Consider the following 19563-nt stretch of genomic DNA (forward strand, 5'->3'; position numbering starts at 1 on the left):
GGATTGGGTGCCACTCAAGCATCACTTGCGCGACATCCATTGCTTACACCATGAACGCACAACAGAAGCGGCAGCTGGAGCGACGAAAGGGTGATAATAACCCGAAAGGACAATTATGGTAGCGATATATTTGACCTTTGTGGTAGTAAGGACCCCTTTCCATGCTTCAATCTGGTCCCCGGGGCACTGTTGGACCACCTACCACCTATTTCGCCCCGTACGTTTTATCACACGTCAACATCATCCATTCATTACCAAAGCCGTGTGTCAGTCACGCCAGTATTGCTTCTAATGCCAAGGGGCAGGCAGAAGCACCAATATATAAACTGGATAACATTGACATTCCGAGCCGAGATCTGAGTCGTTCTGCGCCTTGATTTGTCGACAGACTACATCCATATGATTATCTGAAACGAGATTCGAGGAGATCAACCATGAGCAATATTCCATTTGGCTACCCTACATTGTCTGCTGTGTGGTATTTGATTCCCATTTTCAGTATCGCCAAGCCATTCGGGTTACTCATTGGTCAATGTTGGGCGGAGACTAGCAAATGGAATTCAGAATTCCCGGATCCCAAGGGACCCAACGGCGTGGGACACATCCAACTAGGCGCATGAATTGCCTTGCCGTGGCCCACGAATGGGAACCCCCGGCCCAAGACAAAGCGGTGCTGGGGTCATAATTTTTGCTGGGTACTACGGCAAGTGATGGGAACCGCATGCAATTTGACACAAGGTTCGATTTGGCCTTTATGGAGCACCATACTTTGATATCGGCTCTGCCGCTAGCTGAGTGGAGATCTTGAAGTGCTGCTGGAAACCATCACCTACGGCCTTGTGCGGGACACGCTTGGACTGGCCTGCGGAAACGTCGCGGGACGGCCGGCACGGCCGAAAGGCAATTCATTATTTTACTATTGTTACGGTAACTGGAGCATCTCAACCAAGCTTATCCAAGCCGAGGATTACGGTGGAGTCTTCAGATTGTCAGCAAGCCACCCGTTGTGGTGATGGTGCTGTGCGGGAATGCCTTCGGCGCTCCATCCCATCAAGCCACACATAAACCACTGCGAATTCCCTGCCATCTGTCTCCCTGTGACGAACAATTGGCCGATGCACAGACCTCTGGACATGGACGGTTCCTCCAGGCGGCGTTAGCCAAGCGGAAACACCAACGAAGCGCGTACAACATGCAATAGTGATCCCGGATTGTAAATCGACAATATGGAGGCTCGACTAGGGAGACGGCTGCACGCCTGGCTCGCCACCCTGACAGAGAAGACGGCACATAGTCAATGTTGACAAAAGCGAGGATTAAGAATGTCCCCTGCTGAAAGATGCAATCCTGAATACAATACTTCATCCCAACATTTACCCGTCACATAATACATGACGACATACAATTCCGGGAGACAAGAGCACACATTCACGACAAACCTCGAATGGGGGTAGAGGCTGCGCCTCCATGCGCCCCCCGTGGTCTGGCAGTATCCCGTTTTGGAGTCGAGTTGCCGTCACCACCCTGGTCGTGATGCCCTCTGCCGTCAAAGCCCCACCTTCATGCTCCCCGGGTATCCAACAAGCCGCATGTGCTAGGCTTTAGCGTTGTGCATCCATCCACCTCTCAAGTGGCTGTTGTGGGCTGAAGGTGGCCAAAGGTAGCCATTTCTGGCCTCCGAAGTTTTTGTCTTCAAGCCCAAGCTCGCACGAAGCTCTTGGCTTGGCTGAACTGGGCTGGGCCGGCCGGGCCCTTCCCAGCCGATGTATACTTGACCTACCAGAGCACAATACACAGACACCAGGGCGCCGTGGCGTTATTTCGTGTTGCTGAGGAGTATGGGGTACGGAGTAGTTTGGTACCAGACGCTAACTGATCGGCTGCAGGGACGCTGCCATCGCCCGCTGCCATCGCCCGCTGCCCATCGCCAGCCGACTCCTTTTGGATACAACAGCTAGACCATGTCAAGCCACCGGCTCTCACTTCAGCGACTTACACGAACCGTACAAACACACCCACAGCGTCGGGACAGCCCTGCATCTTTTGGTTCCCCAAGGGTCAGTTCGCTGTTCCTGCCTAGTCCTTCTAGCGACACGAGCTGGTCTAATGTACCGCGACATAACCCTTGATAGCTAGCCTTGCTCTCCCGCGTCAGTCTAGGCATTGTCAGCAGCTTTGACCCGGTGGCCGTGGACTGGCCGAGCGCATGGAACTGGGAACATCGCCTTGAAACCCAGATTTGGGCAGGCCGGCTAGCAGGTTTCTATCCCAAACCCTCTGCTCTGTAGTTATTACGGGGTGCCTTGGTACGTATCCATCGGCATTTCTTTTACTGGCAGCCATCATTTGAACTTCTGCTCTGTCCATTCTACCTGGCGGACCATGGCGCTTTACACACCACATATATGTTTTTTTTTTCCCCTTGCCGGTTTCCCTCCAATAGCATATCCTGGCTCCAGATCTTCATTTCTGGATGGCTTCATACAAATACCGTGTCTGCTCAGTGATCTGGCCGACCATTGCATCCGCAGTCGATCCTATCCGCTTTGTGCCCGCCCCTGGCTCCTTTTATTACCATGCAGTCCATATGTACGGAGTAGTGGTATCGCGTTCCCCCCACACGCCCCTTCTGGATCTTGAGATGTGGTCACGACTGCTCACCACACCCCCATCCCTGCACCAACCACCACAACCGCCAGTTCAGGACGCACACAGGCTTCCTCGTTCACATTTCCTGTCATTCGCCACCCTTGCAGCGTCAGGATGTCGGGGATCTCAACGCCCATGGCACGCACTAGGGCTGCCTAGCCCAGTGTCCATCTCCATATTGTTAACCCTGGCAAATGGCTTGTTCCCAAGCTACCCAGATGGAGCCGCTTTGCCAGTTTGCTGGGTTTGGTCGCCGTCCTCTGAAGTCGACGGCAGAAGACTGCTGGGATGCACTGCCTTCATACCGTTCGTCCAATCTGCTGCGTCAGAGAGGCCCTTGGAGGTCATATTGCGGCACCTACCGGGCTGCTTCTGATGCTATCGCTTGGAATCCATGTTGAGCATGGATGAAATACCGGTTTCCTATCCACGCCATCCTGCTGGACGATATGATTACAGCTGCAATATGGCGGGGACAAGGGCTTTGAAGACCCGCTTTCCATCTTGCGTTTTGTCTCTCTTGCTATTTTGACGTGCGACCCAAGAAAAGAGGCTCGCGGTGGATTGTTCGAAGCCCGACATCATCATTAAGCCTTCTTCTGCTCCGTACTCCCTGCCCTTGCTTCCAATACTTCCAGTTGCTTTTTCCATGGTGGCCTTTGACGTTGTACTTTGTATGCTTAGTACGGAGTACACAACCATTTAGCTCTTATGCTCGGTGGACGCTACTACTCATTCCACCAGCGCCCCTAGCTTGATGGTTGATCAGCATTGCTACTCGACGCAGGGCATACATATGTAAACCATCTGCAGACACCAACCATCCCAGTCTCCAAAAGAAATGTTTGCCCATAAAAAGTTCATCCCTCTCTTTTCCTCCTGGCACACGCCCCATAACAACCCGAGACTTTGACTCTCCTGAATCTCACTTGCGTCTGAATCGGACTCTTGCCCTTCTCTTTACCGTGTCAGATATCCATTGCTATCAAGACTTCCCGCCACAAACATAAGCAAGTCTTCAACGGCGTTCTCCTCCCAACACTAGGCTAGTTGTCTCTTGCAGAGCTTCATTTCCCTCCCTGCGAATAGTAGTTCGGAGGGTACCTGCAGAGTTGTAGCTACTAGCCATTTACATCTCCACATTGCTTAACCGTTAGAGGCGTGTGCCTGCTGCGTTCATGTAAGTCGATCTCTAACTTTCGATTCTATGCCTCTCTGTCTTCCCATAGTTTCCCAATTCAAGACCGCTGAATTCCCCTCATGATCAACACTTCCTGTACCGTAAAGGGCTTGCGAATTTACAATATTCACAGAACGCTGACAGAACACAGCTCAGCCTAATATTCGCTACAGGAACACTTACCCGTCATATCTAAGCACGTAGGAAGCTACGGTGGAGAGAAGTAGTCCCAACGGGACACATGACAGCGGGTTGTTCTGTATCACAAACATACGGGACTGCTTGGCATTCCTCCCTTTTTGTGCTCAGATTCCCGAATTTTGATTCTGTTAGGAATTTCCTCTTTGCTCACTTCGTCCCCTCTCGCCAATGAGAGGATAGTTGGACTAGACATACTAGGCCGTTATTGTGCTAACAGAGTTGCTTGCCTCCCCGTTTGAGAAGGCTGGACCGGGAAGGGCAAGACATCCCACGCTTGTTGTCAAGAGATCTTCTCTTCTTGGAATGCACCCGTTTCTGCTCTGGATCGGGACTGTCCTCTGCCATTGCCAGGATCTTTCATCGCGCCAGTAAGATGACCCCAGTCTTCCTGCTGTCTCACTCAAGCCCGCCCCCCTTCTGGGAGGGGAAAGAAGCAAACCCCCATGGGCGTTTAACTGACATGTCTCCGCAGCATAGCAAAAAAGCATACACCTCCACATTAGTCTCTACGCCTGTACCATTATCAAATCTCCGACAGAGACCAAGCGCTTTCCGAAGGCAAGGGAACCCCTCTTGACCGAGTGATTCTCTTGGATAAGACCTCGACGAGACCTAGTTTTAACAAGGCCCGCGACCACCTTTTCTCCAACCCAAGACAGTGGTTGGCATTTTTCAATCATTTCCCTTTTCTAGCTCTCCTAGATTATCTGTTTTGTCATCAACTCGCTACTATCTTTCTCGTCTGGCAGCTTAATGTCTGTTGCTAAGGATCAATCTCCATACAAGCTCTTCGAGGTGAGTCGTGAACCTAGCTAGACGTTGTTCCAACATCTTCCTGCACCAGCACGTAAGGATAGAAAGGCTTTGGCTGTTCTAATTCTTCGCCCCGTTTCTGGTCTCTGTCTATCTTCATCGTTCGCTGCATCTACCGTCCGCCATCCGATATTAGCAACGGCCGCTTGCCTCGTTGCTTGCCAGCCACGGGAGAGCAATAGACCTGGCTGGCTCGTTGACTTGTGGTGGCATAATTTGCAGGCCATGAGATTTGCGGCAATGCTAACGGGTTCTACTCACAGTTGGGACTCAACACAGATAGAACTATTATAGTTGGAGAAGACGACGGGCTCGACTCGCCAAACACTCTTGTACTGAAACACGAAGAGGCTGTTCGAGGAGCCGACGGAGGAGGTCCACGAAGGGGTTTTCTTACCATTTTAGACATGGCAACCTACAGTAAAGCCCAGCTGCCTTCGGTGCCAGGTAGGTTTCTGATTTCCTTTTCCCCAACATTTCCCGTTGTCAAGTGTCTCGGGGCGATCGTGGTTGTGGCAAAGAAAAGGTTCTAAAGAAGTGTACGGCCACTGAATCCAAGATTCTGTGAAGTCTGTTTTTTGGAAGCTACAATGGTCGCGATGAATTTTTCCATTCTGGGATGTCTTTTGAAATAAGGCTTTCTTGAGCTAACATTTGCTGTCATGAAGGTTATGACACAGCTCGATACCAAGATTCAACATACGATCAGTACCCAGCTCAAAATTTTTCTGTCCAGCAAACGGAAAAATATGCCCAGCTGAACCAGCAGTCCTTTGCATCTAACAATGCTGTCGCTCAATATATGCCTACGGGTCCTACCGTGCTGTCTTGTCAGCCAATGTCGGGCGTATTCGGAACGAAAATCTTCATGAAGATTTCCTCGCAATACGATCTGCTTTCGATTTCATCTGCAATGCCATATTTTTCAGTTAGCTTTGGATCCGAGAAGGTACCTGTTCAGGACTTCACCCGAGATGCTCAGGACACAACAGGCTTCGTGTACTCGTGCAGTGTAGACGCTCCGCAACTATTGGTCACGGGCTGCAACGGCAACAACGTGCCCTTATCATTAATTGCTGAAGGTCCATCTGGAGAAATCTCGCGGACGGGTGCAGGGTCTTTTCAATATCTTGAAGGGTCTGGGGATGACATCACGCGGACAACCAAGCTTCCCAAGCATGACACAACGGCACCTGGACCTCAAGTTGATCAGGCGAGTGCCTCGCCAAAAACAGTCGACACTCAGTTGCCTCCAGACACAGCTACAAATAGCTACGAGTATCCGTCACAGCAGAACCAGTATGCAACGGCATTTCCCCAAGGCAACAGCGACATGATTACTACTACCTACAGAAGCAACAGCTTTACGGAGCCACACTATCGACGTTCCGCTCCGTCCTGGAGCGGTTATGGCGGGCCTTTGGGGGGGAGCGCGAGAAGCTCCTTGGATCACTCTGCAATGAGTAGTGGACGGCCAAGCTTGACGCCACTCCCGATGCCTTCCTCGGCAGGTAACGGAGCTCCACAACTTATCCGCACGAGTACCATTGCCAACGGGGCAAGTGGCAATGGATCCTATCATCCCATCTCGCTCTACTCCAGCAAGGCTGTTCTCAAAATCATCGGCAAATTGGATACCATGGCCGCGCACTGGAGCGAAGAAGAATGGGAAAACCGACGCCGCATTGTCGTGTTTCGCAAGTCTCAAACAGGTTCTACTTTGACGGCCAATTTCCGAGCTGTTCCGGTCAATGAACGACCACAAAACAGCATCTGTGTCTCGTGTATCTGGTGGGCAGAGAAACAGGAATGCTACGTGACGTCGGTGGATACTATCCAACTGCTCGAGCAACTTGTTGCCGCGCCCAATCGCTTCAGCGTCGAGGAGAAGAATCGAATTCGTCGAAACTTGGAGGGCTTTCATCCACTGACAGTGTCCAAGTCGAAGCCTGACAGCGAAGAATTTTTTAAAATCATCATGGGATTTCCCAATCCCAAGCCTCGCAATATTGAAAAAGATGTCAAAGTATTTCCGTGGAAGATCCTTGAGCCAGCACTTAAAAAAATCATTGGCAAATACAGCGCCAGCCCGAGCAGCTCTCTGCCTCATAGCAGCATGATGACACCTGTGAGCACGACTCCGTATGCACCTCTGCCAACACCTCCAGGGCACGGTATGGCCTCGCAGCAAAGCCTCCCGTCTCAGCATGGTGATGCTCATAGCCAGTACTCGGTGCATCCAAACCATCATGACCCCATTCCATCACCAAGATCGCTGTCAGGATCACAGTCCACGTGGACACCATACACCACGGCGCCAGCATACGCAACATCTGCCCGCGCTCTGAGCCCTACGAACAGACATGCCAGCCCGCAGCAAGGTCACCCACATGCGCCTCCCATGCGTATCAATACAAACCCGCTGCCAGCGGTCACCACATATGATTCTCGAACAGTTTCGACTGCAGGATACAGCTCAAGTGGCTTACACACGCCTATCAGTCAACACCCGTCCTCCACAGCAACACCACCGCGTTGGGACAGCACATCTGCAAATTATTCCGACAGCTACTCGAGTCTAACCTCACACCACCAGCCCGGCCCTCCTGTGTATAGCACCGGGGCTTATGGGGATGGTGCTACTCGAGTCTAAACTGTGAATAAAATCAAAGTACGGGAGGAGGGGTCGAGTCGTTCAGTGCTTCGCTTCCATGGCGGATGTGAAATCCGCGATTTCCTTGCCCACCACAACAGGACAGATGTCGTTCGTATGCAGTCAGACGGCCTGCCTCTCAAAAACCGTTTTAAGTCAAGAGGAAGGCTTGTAGTGGCCTCGTGAGGCCGTCTCTGGAGGGTCGGACGGGAGAGTCAGGTGGTCAGATGAGGTTTGGGAATGTGAGCGGTTCGTTGTTGGCCAGCCCAGCCAATCACACCCCCATGTCACCCACCTCCGATTGCTGCAACTCGGATGTGGGGATGGCATCGCGTCACACTGGCCGGGCCAGGTGCCTATACACCCGCGTGCCGCCCCCCATTCTTTGTGTGACCAGACCAACCGAGCCAGATTCGCCGGGTCGCAACTATCTACTCGAGTTCCAAACGCCGCGACGTGCGCTTTTGCGGCTGTTAGGACTGAAGTATTCTGAACTCTCACAGTGTTTCGTCGGAGACCAACATTTTACGCTCTCGCTGCTGTTCTACGCGGATTTGGCTGTCCTGTTCTTCTACAACAATATTTTCTCCCCTGGCATATATTGTGTGTCCTCGTACCATAGGATTGGGTTTGATGTGCTACCGGAGTTTTCTGCTGTTTAGTTGTTCATCCCGCGGTCGCGTCATTACTTGTTTGACAGTCTTGACAGTCTTGGTGTGCTTGACAAGGCTCAAAGTGAGGTCAACTGTCTCACAGTTGGTTATATCCTACTTGACAATGGCGCTTTTGACTTGTACGTTGAGTCTGTTTTTTTTTTGAGAGAGAGAGAGGCATATATATACATACCCCCATGTTGCGAATGAGTTTTGTGTTTGTCTGGATCTTATAGTTTTGGTGGCACATGCCTTACCTGCGAGACGTGTCTGGATATTTCTGTTATGGATGTTTTTCCTCTTTTTTCATTTGTTTTTTGCTATCGGCATCAGAATGGTGCTAGCTTTATGTTATGTCACGGCAAGAGTGGGACTTGGCGGGGGTCTTTTCATACCAGGTCTGGGATAACGGGGTGGTTGAAGGTACGGTGTTGCGGAATATCATTTAAGAGCGGGAATTTGGGATACTGGCAGATTGCAATAGGGAATGCATTGTCCAGCTAAGGTCAGTCTGGGAATTGAAGGTATATGGATGATGATAATATTAAGCTGTTAATAATAATTTCTTCTACTCATGGGGTGGGTGTTCTCTTGAGCTGTGCGATGTCGACGTGGCCAGCGATGCATATGATTAAATGTTTTCTTGTACCCGACGGTTGTTCTTGCATACTTTTAGTATGTGGCACGGACTGGACTACTATGCAACTACTAGGTACGTGGTAATTATTCTATATGTAGCCTTGGGTTGTAGCTCAAGGCTGTTGGGCAGGGATGGGCGTGCATTTGGCTGGTAGTACCTAGTCCTATTTGAAAACAGTTGTACGGGACAACAGGGAAACGCAAAATTTCTGTATGAATCTGGCTAATTAGAGGACTAATATTATATACGAAAGGATAATTATCCACATTCTGATGACTCTCCCCGCACGGCGAATCATATACATCCAACATGTCTCACCATCTCGTATGGTCACAACGGCTCCCATAGCATCCAGCCAGACTATATCCATTCACCAGCTACAGCACTTCCCAGCCAGAAATGCCTACTGAGCCCGAATACTCTCCCAAGTGCCGGACTTGTCCCCGTAAACATACTGCGTTGCGGCCTTCCCAGGCCCATCGCCACCGGCATAATCGGTGATGGCAACGCTCTTGTAGTAGGCGACGAACGGCTTCTTGCTCCAGTCGGCATACCCGCCAGCCCAATCGATGGTACCCTGGGCAGAGCCTTGTTTGCCGGCCACCCATGTGCCTAGCTTGATCTGCATTGGAGTTTGGGGAAACCCGGACGAGGTGTCTGCCTTGCAGTCCTTGGCGAGAAGGGTGCGGACAGGCTTGCCATCGATGGACCACACAAGCTGTGTCTTTGTCCACTCAATGGTGTATCTGTGTGCTGAGCCAGTGGGATTACTGACGTCGTGGAACTTGCCGCGGTCGTAGGTGGAAGTGTTTCCCCTGGAGAAGTAGTTTGTTTGGATACGGGCGTTGTCACTTCCGATGACTTCCCAGTCAATCTGGGGGGTATCAGCACCAACATATGTTATTTTTATTTTATTTTACTTTTTAGGAAACAATACGGGCTCGAGAGCCTACATACCTCGTCGAGATCGTCGGACTGCAGAACGACACTGGTGACGATGCCGTTCCCCGGAGCGGCTTGCATCACAACTTCGACCCTTCCAAAGAAGATGTACTTGCGCGTCTCGATAGTAGGAGCATCTCTCGACTCTTCAATCTTGAACGCGGCCCCGCTGGCGCCATGTGTGATGGTTGTGCCAGCACTGGGCGTGAATGCACCACAGGTGTCTTGGGCGAAGTCACACGATGCTTGCTGGTTGCCGAACGCAGAGTTGGGGGGGCATCCTGTCAACGCAATAGTCAGCAAACATGACACTGCTTCTCTCGGAGAATAAAAGAAAAAGAAAAGAATATCCGTCCGCGTACCGTCACGCAGCTGCGGATTGCATCTACTAAACGACTGTCCAAGGGCGACGTCTGCCGCCGCGATGGCCAGGAAAGTTGCGATGGTGCTGGAGAGCATTCTTTGTTGTTTGGCGCGGCACAGAATCGGCAGGACACTTGCTGTTGTCAAAATCAACTTCCAAGGCGACTGACGAAAAAAACACTTCACGTCAACAATAACGAAATAAACCTCCTATGCAGTGTAACAATGCAACCGCCTGTCTCAAGCTGTCACACTCGGATGGCCCATGCTTCCAGATTGCGTGCCGCTTGTCTGAGCCGCAGTGAATGACGGCTTGCTTCTGTATGTCTGTCTCTTTTATCTTGTTCCTCTTGAAATTGCGGTGTCTTGAATGAATGCCCACCAGAGCGCAGGGACATGTGGGTAAGGGAGGCGCAGTCTTCCCCCCCTTTTTATGTGTATTTTTGTTTTTTGTACGGAGTACGTACCTTTTTTTTTTTAAGATAATGTCTTTACTTTTTTTAGACGGGAGAAACGGGGTGTTGACAACGCGTGAAGGCGTGTTGTTTCTGACGTGATATGCAAGTGTACTGATCGAGAGGGTTTGGGTGTCTGGGCAAGGGTTTGAGGTGCGAGATGGACAGGGAAGATGTGTTGGGGAGGACGGTATACAGGTTAGGTCAAGACGGATGGTGTCGGGGTTGAAAATACGAGACTGTTTCATTCTGAGTAGCTTGACCAGTTGCGTCGAAGCGCATTGACGAAATGTTGATGCTGTCAACACGCTGGGTGCAGTCTACTCTTATAGGGGACAAGAGCATCGACATGTGTGCACAATGGTGAGATGGACAACTCGCATGTGTTACTGTTCCACCAAGTCGGCATGGGAAAGGCGATCAGCTCTGCGTTGCTCGAAGATAAGCGCAAGTCAATACCAGAACCTGTGCGACATTCCCAGGGACCATGATCCGCAGGCCTTGTTCAAACTTGTGATACCCCGAGCCAACCTTTACTCTTGGGAATTGTCACAGTAGTCCGTAAATTCGGCGGTACACGCACACGCAAGTTTCGATCGACGACTCTGTTCCTGCTTCTCCAAACGGACTCACAAACGTCGTACGGAGTATCCCGGAATCGATTCAACAGCAATAGTCTTCCAGCCCGGTTCGGCCGGCGCCTCGCCTCCAATTGTGCCAAAAATCCAGTCCACTACCGCGCCAAAGGAATAGTGGTTGAAACTGGTCATCTGCCCTGGGTTGACGTGCCCGTCCGCTGGAAGACTATCCCATCTCTCCCATGTCGTGGTGCAACTCTGGCGACCTGATACAGCCACGAACAGGGGCTTGTATCTGTAACAGCACGGAATAGAAGTCATCTACCGCGGCAACGGTCTGGGAGGCGGAGCGAGGGCAGGGCGTACTTAGTCTTCGCAACCAAGTCTCGTAGCGTTGCTGCCGCAGCCGACCTTTGCTTGTCGTCAGTGTATAAGTCAAGGTGAAGTGCCAGGACATGCGTCGTCTGTGTGCGCTTGTTGCATTCATCCGCAGTGGCCTCATCGCCCAGGGCAGCAGAGATGTTGGCTCGAAGCTTCGTCATGCGAGCCGATATGCGCGAGAGCACAAGATATGCATGTGTTGGTGCGACCAAGGGGTTCTACAACTACCTGGCTGATGTAATGGCAGCAATCAACTGGTTTTGTACGCCCTTTGGCAGCCTGAGGCTAGTTGTTGGCTTGAGAATGCATAGGCAAGCACGACCCAGATCCAGAGCTTGTCAGACAAAGGGTGGGGATCAGGGTTAGGATTAGGGCTTACGATGCCGCACCAAGCGGAATACACGCCTTGACTTCCTGCATAACTGATCTACACATGTTCTTGGCAATGTTTTTCGTCTGCACCACCTTGACATGTCAATTGATAATTGATGCAATAGCATCCATGGTGCGCGATTCCCCCCGGAACCGGCCCGCGCCGGCTCGAAAGCTCAACGGCACTAATCGGTTGGGGCACGAACGCCTCTCCACAGTTTGACAGGTCCCATTCATTCATCCCCCTAATCCCGGCGATTAATTGCTCCATGCGGAGCATCATTGATCTGAGCTCGGGGGAATGAAGGAGCTTATCGCAGCTCAACAGACCAATTGACCCCCAGCGCCGATACAAGGCGGGGGGGGGGGGGTCTTTGCACCAACTCCCATCTGCCTGGCTGCCCGTTTCCGCCTCATTAGTTACTACTCGCCCATCATCGCGCACCTCATCATCCATCGACCCCATTCGACTTCATCCGCCCTCATGCTCCCCGCCCGCCCCATGCTGAAATCCTCCTTCCGCACCATCGCGCGCATCCCGACAACACGGCCATCCTTATCAACTCCAAGCCTCGCCGTCTCCCGGCCCGTCATCGCCATTGCCGCACGGTTCGCCAGCTCCTGCTGCAGCTCTGCCCCTCCATCAAACGTCTTGGCCTTGAAGGGCTCCTCCGCCTTATCCCCCTCCTCGTTCTCGTCATCCGCCTTCTTCACTCCCTCTGCTTCCTCCCACCTCTCGCCATCGACATCGTCATCACCGTCACCGTCACCGTCACACTCCTTCACCACCCTCAGAATGTCGCCCGACGGCTCCCCGCCCTCGTCCGAAGAGGTGTCCAAATATCTCCGCCAGTCCCACGACCGCCTCTTCGAAAACAACCGCGCCTGGGCCGCCGAGAAGGCTGAAAGGGACCCCGGCTACTTTGCCAAGCTCGCCGAGGGCCAGTCCCCCGAATACCTCTGGATCGGATGCAGCGACTCCCGCATCCCCGCCGAGCAAATCACCGGCCTGGAGCCCGGCGAGGCCTTTATCCACCGCAACATCGCCAACCTCGTCTGCAATACCGACCTCAACGTCATGAGCGTCATCAACTACGCCGTGCGCCACCTCGGCGTCAAGCACATCATCGTCTGCGGCCACTACGGCTGCGGCGGCGTCAAGGCCGCCATGACCCCCAAGGACCTGGGCCTGCTGAACCCCTGGCTGCGCAACATCCGCGACGTCTACAGGCTGCACGAGAGGGAGCTCGACGCCGTCGCCGACCAAGAGCAGCGCTACAACCGCCTCGTCGAGCTCAACGTCGAGGAGCAGTGCCGCAACATCATCAAGACGGCTGCCGTTCAGCAGAGCTACGCCAAGAACCAGTTCCCCATCGTCCACGGCTGGGTCTTTGGCTTCCACGACGGCCTGTTGAAGGACCTCAAGATTGATTTCCAGGCCGTGCTGAATGACGTCCAGAAGATTTACAACCTGGCCGATGCCTAGGTGGGGGGAGGTGAAGCAACGCACATGCATTGCATCATTAGAAACAAGACTGGATGTCCACCAGCCACTTGGGAGAAAAAAAAAAAAAAAACTAATTTTGGTTGCCCTTGCGCAACTGGTGTAGAGTCGTAGATGTGAAATGAGCGATTAGGTGTTGACTACATGGCGTGAGCCAGCAGATGCAAATATGAATGGACACGGGACCCGGAGTTTGGTGATGATGATGGGAATAAAGTGAACAATAGGCCAGATTCTTGCTTGGACCAGAATAGACAGTCATTTTTGTACTCTTTCACCATGAGACTACCGGCCTTCTGTGTCCGTGTGTCTGTTGTCTGTGCCAGGCTCCATCTATCCCATTTCATCATCTATTGAGAGGGCGGGCAACTTGACTCTACATGCTCTCCCGCCGTGGCTTCGATGAAATATCAACGTGACAAGATGCAAGTCGCCTCAAATGCAGCCATACCAACCCCGTCACCAACTTCCCTCCCAATGTGTCCATGTATTCCCTTTCATCCGCAACTCAAGGCTCTGGTGTAGGGTTTGATGACACTGGCATGCTTCTAACGTGTATTATGTCGATTTTCAATATCTTTCTCAATTCGATTTGTTGCTAACTTTTGTACACTACTAAATATCCTACTGTTCTGGCGTGGTCAGGCGTTATATGTCTTCAGAAACCTTATTGACAAAAATTCTTCAGATATATGCAATGTATAAAAAATATCATTTCCTTCTATTTAATATGTCGACCTAGATTAACACCTCATATATTAAAAACCTCTTTCTCTCTTGCAACATATCCATGGCAATTAACTTTACACATGTTCAGTCCCCTGAACAACACCTTGGGTACCGCGCGAAGAGCTATATCGGGACACGGAATCGCCAGTGTCCTTTCGTGAGAATGAAGCCCAAGTCTTGAAGCTGGACATGGACATGGTCTTGCGGAACTTGGGTCCTTGGTCATCGGGTCCTCCCTGGCCCCATGCGCCGCGTTGCACTGGCCTATCCTCCAGCAGGTGGAAACGGCGCTTGATAAACTTCCATGCCTCGATTCCGGCAACAAAGATCATGGTGAAGCCAACCGACAAAGCCCATTCCCACGAGATGCCCTTGTGCTTAAAGAACTTCGTGTTGAGGAAGGGGATGTACACGACAGGGAACACTGACAGGCCACCCAGAATAACAGACCAGAAGAGAAAACGGTTGCTGTACAAGTCCTTGAAAACGGGAAATCGGCTGTCGTCGTCGGGATTGAGGTGGAACATGGATCGTCGCAGACTCTTGAACTCCCAGGCTGAGATGAGAATGAGCCACGTCAGTTCGGCAAAGGTGGCCGCGCGAGCCCTGAAGACGGCATTGCAAACATCGGTGTATTCGGTGTTGCAATTTTCGCCCAGGTCGCCGTTATTAGCGCCGTAGATGATAATGCAGAAAGTGCACATTGTGCAAGCGCCCATGATGATTCCGTAAACGGTCATATCGACGATGATCTGGTTCGTAAACACACCTCGTCGTTTGTCCTGCGGTGGTTTGCGCATGACATCGGCGGCGGCAGCCTCTCGGCCGAGACCAAAGGCAGGGAATGAAGATGTAACCATGTTGATCCAAATAATTTGCAGCGGTGATACTGGGAAGACTGAGAAGCCTGTGTGGTCGACGAAACCTAGACCGGCGATCAAAAGAATGACTTCGCCCACGTTGGAGGTGAGAAGATGCAAGACAAACTTTTGAATATTGTCAAACATTCGGCGGCCTTCACGGATGGCGGCAACAATAGAGTTGAACTTGTCGTCAGTCAGGACAATCTTGGAAGCTGACTTGGCTACATCAGAACCAGAGCCCATGGCGATACCAACATCAGCGCGAGAAAGGGATGGAGCATCGTTGACACCGTCACCCGTCATGGCCATAAATGCTCCACGTCGTCGAAGTGCTTCAATCATGCGAGTCTTAGTGTCGGGAGCACAGCGGGCAATCACAAGGGGAAGCTCCTCGAGGGCGTCGATTTCCGCATCCGTCATCTTATCGAAATCGGTGGCTTTCTGAACAATGGACTGGGCAACCTTTTCGGGCAAGACACCTAAGTTCTTGGGAATGATACCGACTTCCTTGGCAATAGCCTTTGCAGTTTCGGGGTGATCACCGGTAAGCATGTGAACTTTGATACCGGCTTGAGAGCACTCTCCAATGGACGGTTTCGTCTCACGGCGAGGAGGATCATAAATTCCGGCAAGTCCAAGTAAAACAAGGTCTTTTTCAACATCGCCACGAAGCTTCTCATCTTCTGCGGCGGATGACGACTGCTTCGCGGTAAATCGACCACCCCATGGGCGGTAGGCAATGGCAAGAACTCGCTGACCCTGAGAAGCTAGAACATTCATCTGGTTGAGAACATCTTCTTTGAGTTGGTCTGAGATTGGTTGCTGCTCAGCACCAGAACCAATGTACGAACATAAGTCTAGAATTCTCTCCACGGCACCCTTGGTGAAAACCATGCTCTGCTCAGTTTCAATGATGGAACCGGTTTCGCCAGCAGGTGCATCGTAGATCACAGACATACGTTTGATGGAGCTGTCAAATGGAAATTCGGCAAGTTGTTTCCAGCCCTTTGTTTCAAGGCTCTTCTTGCCCTTATTGAAGCGATGAGCAAAGACTTGAAGCGCAATTTCGGTTGGCTCGCCAGTAGTCTGCCATTTTTCTTCCTCGTCATCATACCGGACAGTGGCAAGGTTGCAAAGAGCAGCAGACAGGAGGAATGCTTGAAGCTCGTCCGTCATTGTTGTTTCGGGCTCTACCTCAGGGGCTTGCTTGGCAGGCTTGGGGTTGAGCTTCTCGTCAGGGACATCGAACTTGAGAACAGCAGCACTACGCTCTGTGTCGTAGTCACGCTTGGGCTCCTCTTTTTCAACAGCAGGTTCGTCCTTGCTCTGAGAATATGTAACGCGGCCCTTGCTCGGGTCGCTAGGATTCTGCGATTCGCGGACGGTATAGTTGTGTGACGACGGAATCCATGCCTTTCGAACAATCATGGCCCCTTCAGTCAGTGTACCAGTCTTGTCTGAGCAAATGTTGGTAACTCCACCAAGAGCTTCGAGCGCAGAGAGATCCCGGACAACTACGTTGGCTTTTCGCATGACAGTTACAGCAACCACCATGGTAATTGTCAAGACACTGTTGAAGCGGTCAGAAATTTCGAATGTCAATGTTGGGTGAGTATAAACTTACGCAACCAGAGACTCGGGAATAATGGCGATGCCAAGGGATGTGGCGTAAATGATGACTTCATTTCGCAAATTGAAGTGGTTGACACCAAAGACAACCATTGCAAGGATAATTGCACAACCAAAAAGCACATAAGCCAGGGCGGACAGCTTTCGCTGTAATGGAGTGCCCTCAGTCAAACCCAAGAACTTGCCGATGAGATCGTATGTTCGCTTGGCTAATCCAACAAGTGGCTGTTTCTTCCCGTACTTACGCCAGTTCATAGATCGGCCAGCCTTTCGCTGCTTTTTGGCAGTAGAGGCCGCAATCTTACCCACTTCAGTAGACATGCCAATGGCGGTGACAATACCCCGACCTCTGCCCTTTCGGACAACGGTTGTAGCGTAAGCCATGTTAACACGGTCGCCGATACCAACTTCGCCCTCAGAAGTGGCAGCTTTCTCAGTGCCAGGAGCGAGGATGTTGTTGTGGGTAATCTTTTCGACCGGGATGGATTCGCCGGTAAGCTGGCCCTCTTCACATGCGAGGTTCATGGCCTCAAACATTCGCATATCCGCGGGTACAGTGTCGCCCATCTTAAGCAAGATGATGTCTCCCGGAACGACGTCAGGACTATATGCAAGCTAGTATGCGTAACTCAAAAAAACATGTTTGTCATGTAAACACCGACTTACTTGGAAATTACCTGTGTTTTACCATCTCGAAGAACCATGGCACTAGGCGAAGACAAGGCACGAAGGGCATCCATTCGCTTCTCAGCGCGGTACTCTTGCCAAAAGCCAATAGTCACGTTGAGACAAATAACAAAGGCGAGGACGCCTCCTTCGATGTAGTCTTTGATGCCAAAGCTAAGCGCCATGGCAAATGCCAGAACGATGATCATGGCATTTAGAATTTGTTTGGTGAGAATGCTGTACCATGGGATGGTGTCGCCAACGTCCAACTCATTTTTGGGGTATTTCTGTTGCAGCTCAGTAACCTGGGCTGTGGTCAGACCTTTATCAATATCCGTATTAAGAGCCCGTGCCGTCTCCTCCACGGTAAGGAGGAACGGGTGCTTTGGGAATTCAGCCATTGTCAGATGACGGCCAGTGTAAGATGGATTGACCGTCACGCTGCTCGGATGAAGGGCACAAATAAGTTGATGGCAAAATATGCTTCATAGACGTGGAGGGAGGCGTTGAGATCGCCAAAACGACGCTCGGGTGTATAGGGCTAACGAATGATCGCGCCCCTCTGGAGAAGTTTGTTGCTGTTGCTGGTTTTGGTGTTGGTGTTGGGGTCTTTGCAGGGGTTCAAGGTCCCATTCCACTTCCAAGTTGAGTTGAACGGATATATACAATTGAGTCTTGTACCAATGTTCGGTATTGATCTTGGGACCAAAGACTTGCGATTATCAGATATCAACATGTTGACAAGGTTTGCAAGCGGGGGACAGCGGTCATATAAGTACTTCTTAATCTCAGAATTTCTCTGCGGGCACTCGGTCCGCTGTACGATTAGAATACCCAAGCAACCAGAAGAAAATGCCAAGAGAGCTGGGACAGCCGTGGGTCAGCCAAGTTAGTCGTACCATACATCTAGTCTACTTGGCGATTCTCCGCCTCCAAAGCCAGCCAACGAGTCGCAGCAAGATTAGGTTCCGTCCCCACGTTAACTTTAGTAAGTGACGGAGTCGAATTGTGATTGTGTGGATGGTGGCGTGACGTCAAAACGGGGTGGGCGATTCCGGGATGGTATCGATGCGCGGTGAGGCTGCGGGGCATTCCACGTTGAGACATCGCGGTAAAACTGTTTGCAGTGCCAAGACATTAGGGCAAAGGCCTGTTGGAAGTGCTCCGGACAGTAACAAGGCGACAAATCGTGATGAGTCTTGACACAGGGATCCGAATGAAGTTGTCTGGGGATGGAGGAGAAGAATGGAAATGAACCAGACCAGACACGTGCGAGGAACTTTCCTAGCCAGCCACTAAAGTCTCAACTACTAGTAAACTAGCAGGGGAAGGAGCAAGTCGCTGAAACATTGTAGTTGTTACCAGCATTTGGTAGCGCCAGCTTAACCTGCCCCTCTTTTCAAGACATTGATCATTGATCAATGAACCAGACCCTATCTGTTCCGGGAGGCGCTGCCACCGCCTGACAGCTCCAGATGTCCTGCCATGGGGAAAACGTGTCGGGACTCGACAGGAACAGCTGGACCCATGCCGCCTGCAGCTCAACACCTATGAAAAGATGGTCGGTCAATCGACAGTAGCCAGAGGATTACCGTCAAGTGCTTTCTTGGAGGCTGAGGGCATCTTGCCGTACGCATTGCTTACTTGTCCTTCATCCCCGTCTTCCGTGAGCATCACGTTTTCGTGCCAAGAGGATAAACCACTCTTGGCGACGCGCGTCGTCCAGTCGTTGAAGGGGCATGGCACTGCCAAGAAGTGTTGAATGAATGCAATGGCAGCCGTCGTCCTGTTGTGGCGGCGGACCTTGCAAGCCAGAAATCTGGGGAGAGGTCGAGAGGTGAAAGAGAATGTGGTTGGTTGGTGTCGCCAGACTCTGCGGCGTCTGGTTGGCAATTGGTGGGCATGTTTGTTGGTTAAGCTTATCTTGGTGCGGTCAACTGGTCTCCAGCTCCAGCGCCCGTAGTGGATGGTGTCACGCCTATCAGCGTTTGCAAGACGCTGGGGTCCCCTGCAGCATAGGGCTTGGCGCACCAGACTTCAGCATGCCGATGCTTTGCCGTTTCTGACACGGTCCGCAACCGTTTGTTGATTGACGCCCCTGGTCTCAGCGGCGGCCGATTACGGCAGGACGGAGCAGTCTATCGAGTACTCCGTACACTTTTGAGTACAATTTTGACAAGTCAGCTTCAAACGTTCAATGTTGCTTTGTTTGTCCGGATTTTCTTTGTTTGCAAGCCAGCAGGTGCATGAGGGCCTTGCAGACAACGATAGCCTTTCATCTTGGCACTATTG

At 51.6% G+C, this 19563-nt stretch overlaps 4 protein-coding genes across 4 annotated transcripts; 2 read left to right on the forward strand and 2 right to left on the reverse strand.

The window, feature by feature from the left end:
- Positions 1-4668: 4668 nt before the first annotated feature.
- J3458_004468 (uncharacterized protein) lies at positions 4669-8701 on the forward strand. Its single transcript, XM_007809331.2, has 3 exons — positions 4669-4825; positions 5107-5290; positions 5512-8701. The coding sequence occupies exons 1-3, from the start codon at positions 4784-4786 to the stop codon at positions 7494-7496; spliced, it is 2211 nt and encodes a 736-aa protein (XP_007807522.2). The 5' UTR covers positions 4669-4783; the 3' UTR covers positions 7497-8701.
- A 491-nt stretch (positions 8702-9192) lies between these two features.
- J3458_004469 (uncharacterized protein) lies at positions 9193-10190 on the reverse strand (the record flags this gene model as incomplete). Its single annotated transcript, XM_007809330.1, has 3 exons — positions 9193-9663; positions 9747-10012; positions 10094-10190. 3 exons carry the CDS (start codon positions 10188-10190, stop codon positions 9193-9195), a joined length of 834 nt encoding a protein of 277 aa, XP_007807521.1.
- Positions 10191-11981: 1791 nt separating this feature from the next.
- On the reverse strand, positions 11982-18715 carry cta3_1 (potassium/sodium eff). The gene is made up of 3 exons (XM_007809327.2): positions 17272-18715; positions 16601-17209; positions 11982-16546 (listed from the first exon to the last, which is right to left on the reverse strand). Exons 1-3 carry the CDS (start codon positions 17670-17672, stop codon positions 14188-14190), a joined length of 3369 nt encoding a protein of 1122 aa, XP_007807518.2. The 5' UTR covers positions 17673-18715; the 3' UTR covers positions 11982-14187.
- Positions 12365-13366, forward strand: J3458_004470 (uncharacterized protein; the record flags this gene model as incomplete). Its single annotated transcript, XM_007809328.1, has 1 exon — positions 12365-13366. One exon carries the CDS (start codon positions 12365-12367, stop codon positions 13364-13366), a length of 1002 nt encoding a protein of 333 aa, XP_007807519.1.
- Positions 18716-19563: the final 848 nt, after the last annotated feature.

Source organism: Metarhizium acridum (genome assembly GCF_019434415.1).
Source record: "Metarhizium acridum strain ARSEF 324 chromosome Unknown scaffold_29, whole genome shotgun sequence".
In the NCBI taxonomy this organism is placed as follows: domain Eukaryota; kingdom Fungi; phylum Ascomycota; class Sordariomycetes; order Hypocreales; family Clavicipitaceae; genus Metarhizium; species Metarhizium acridum.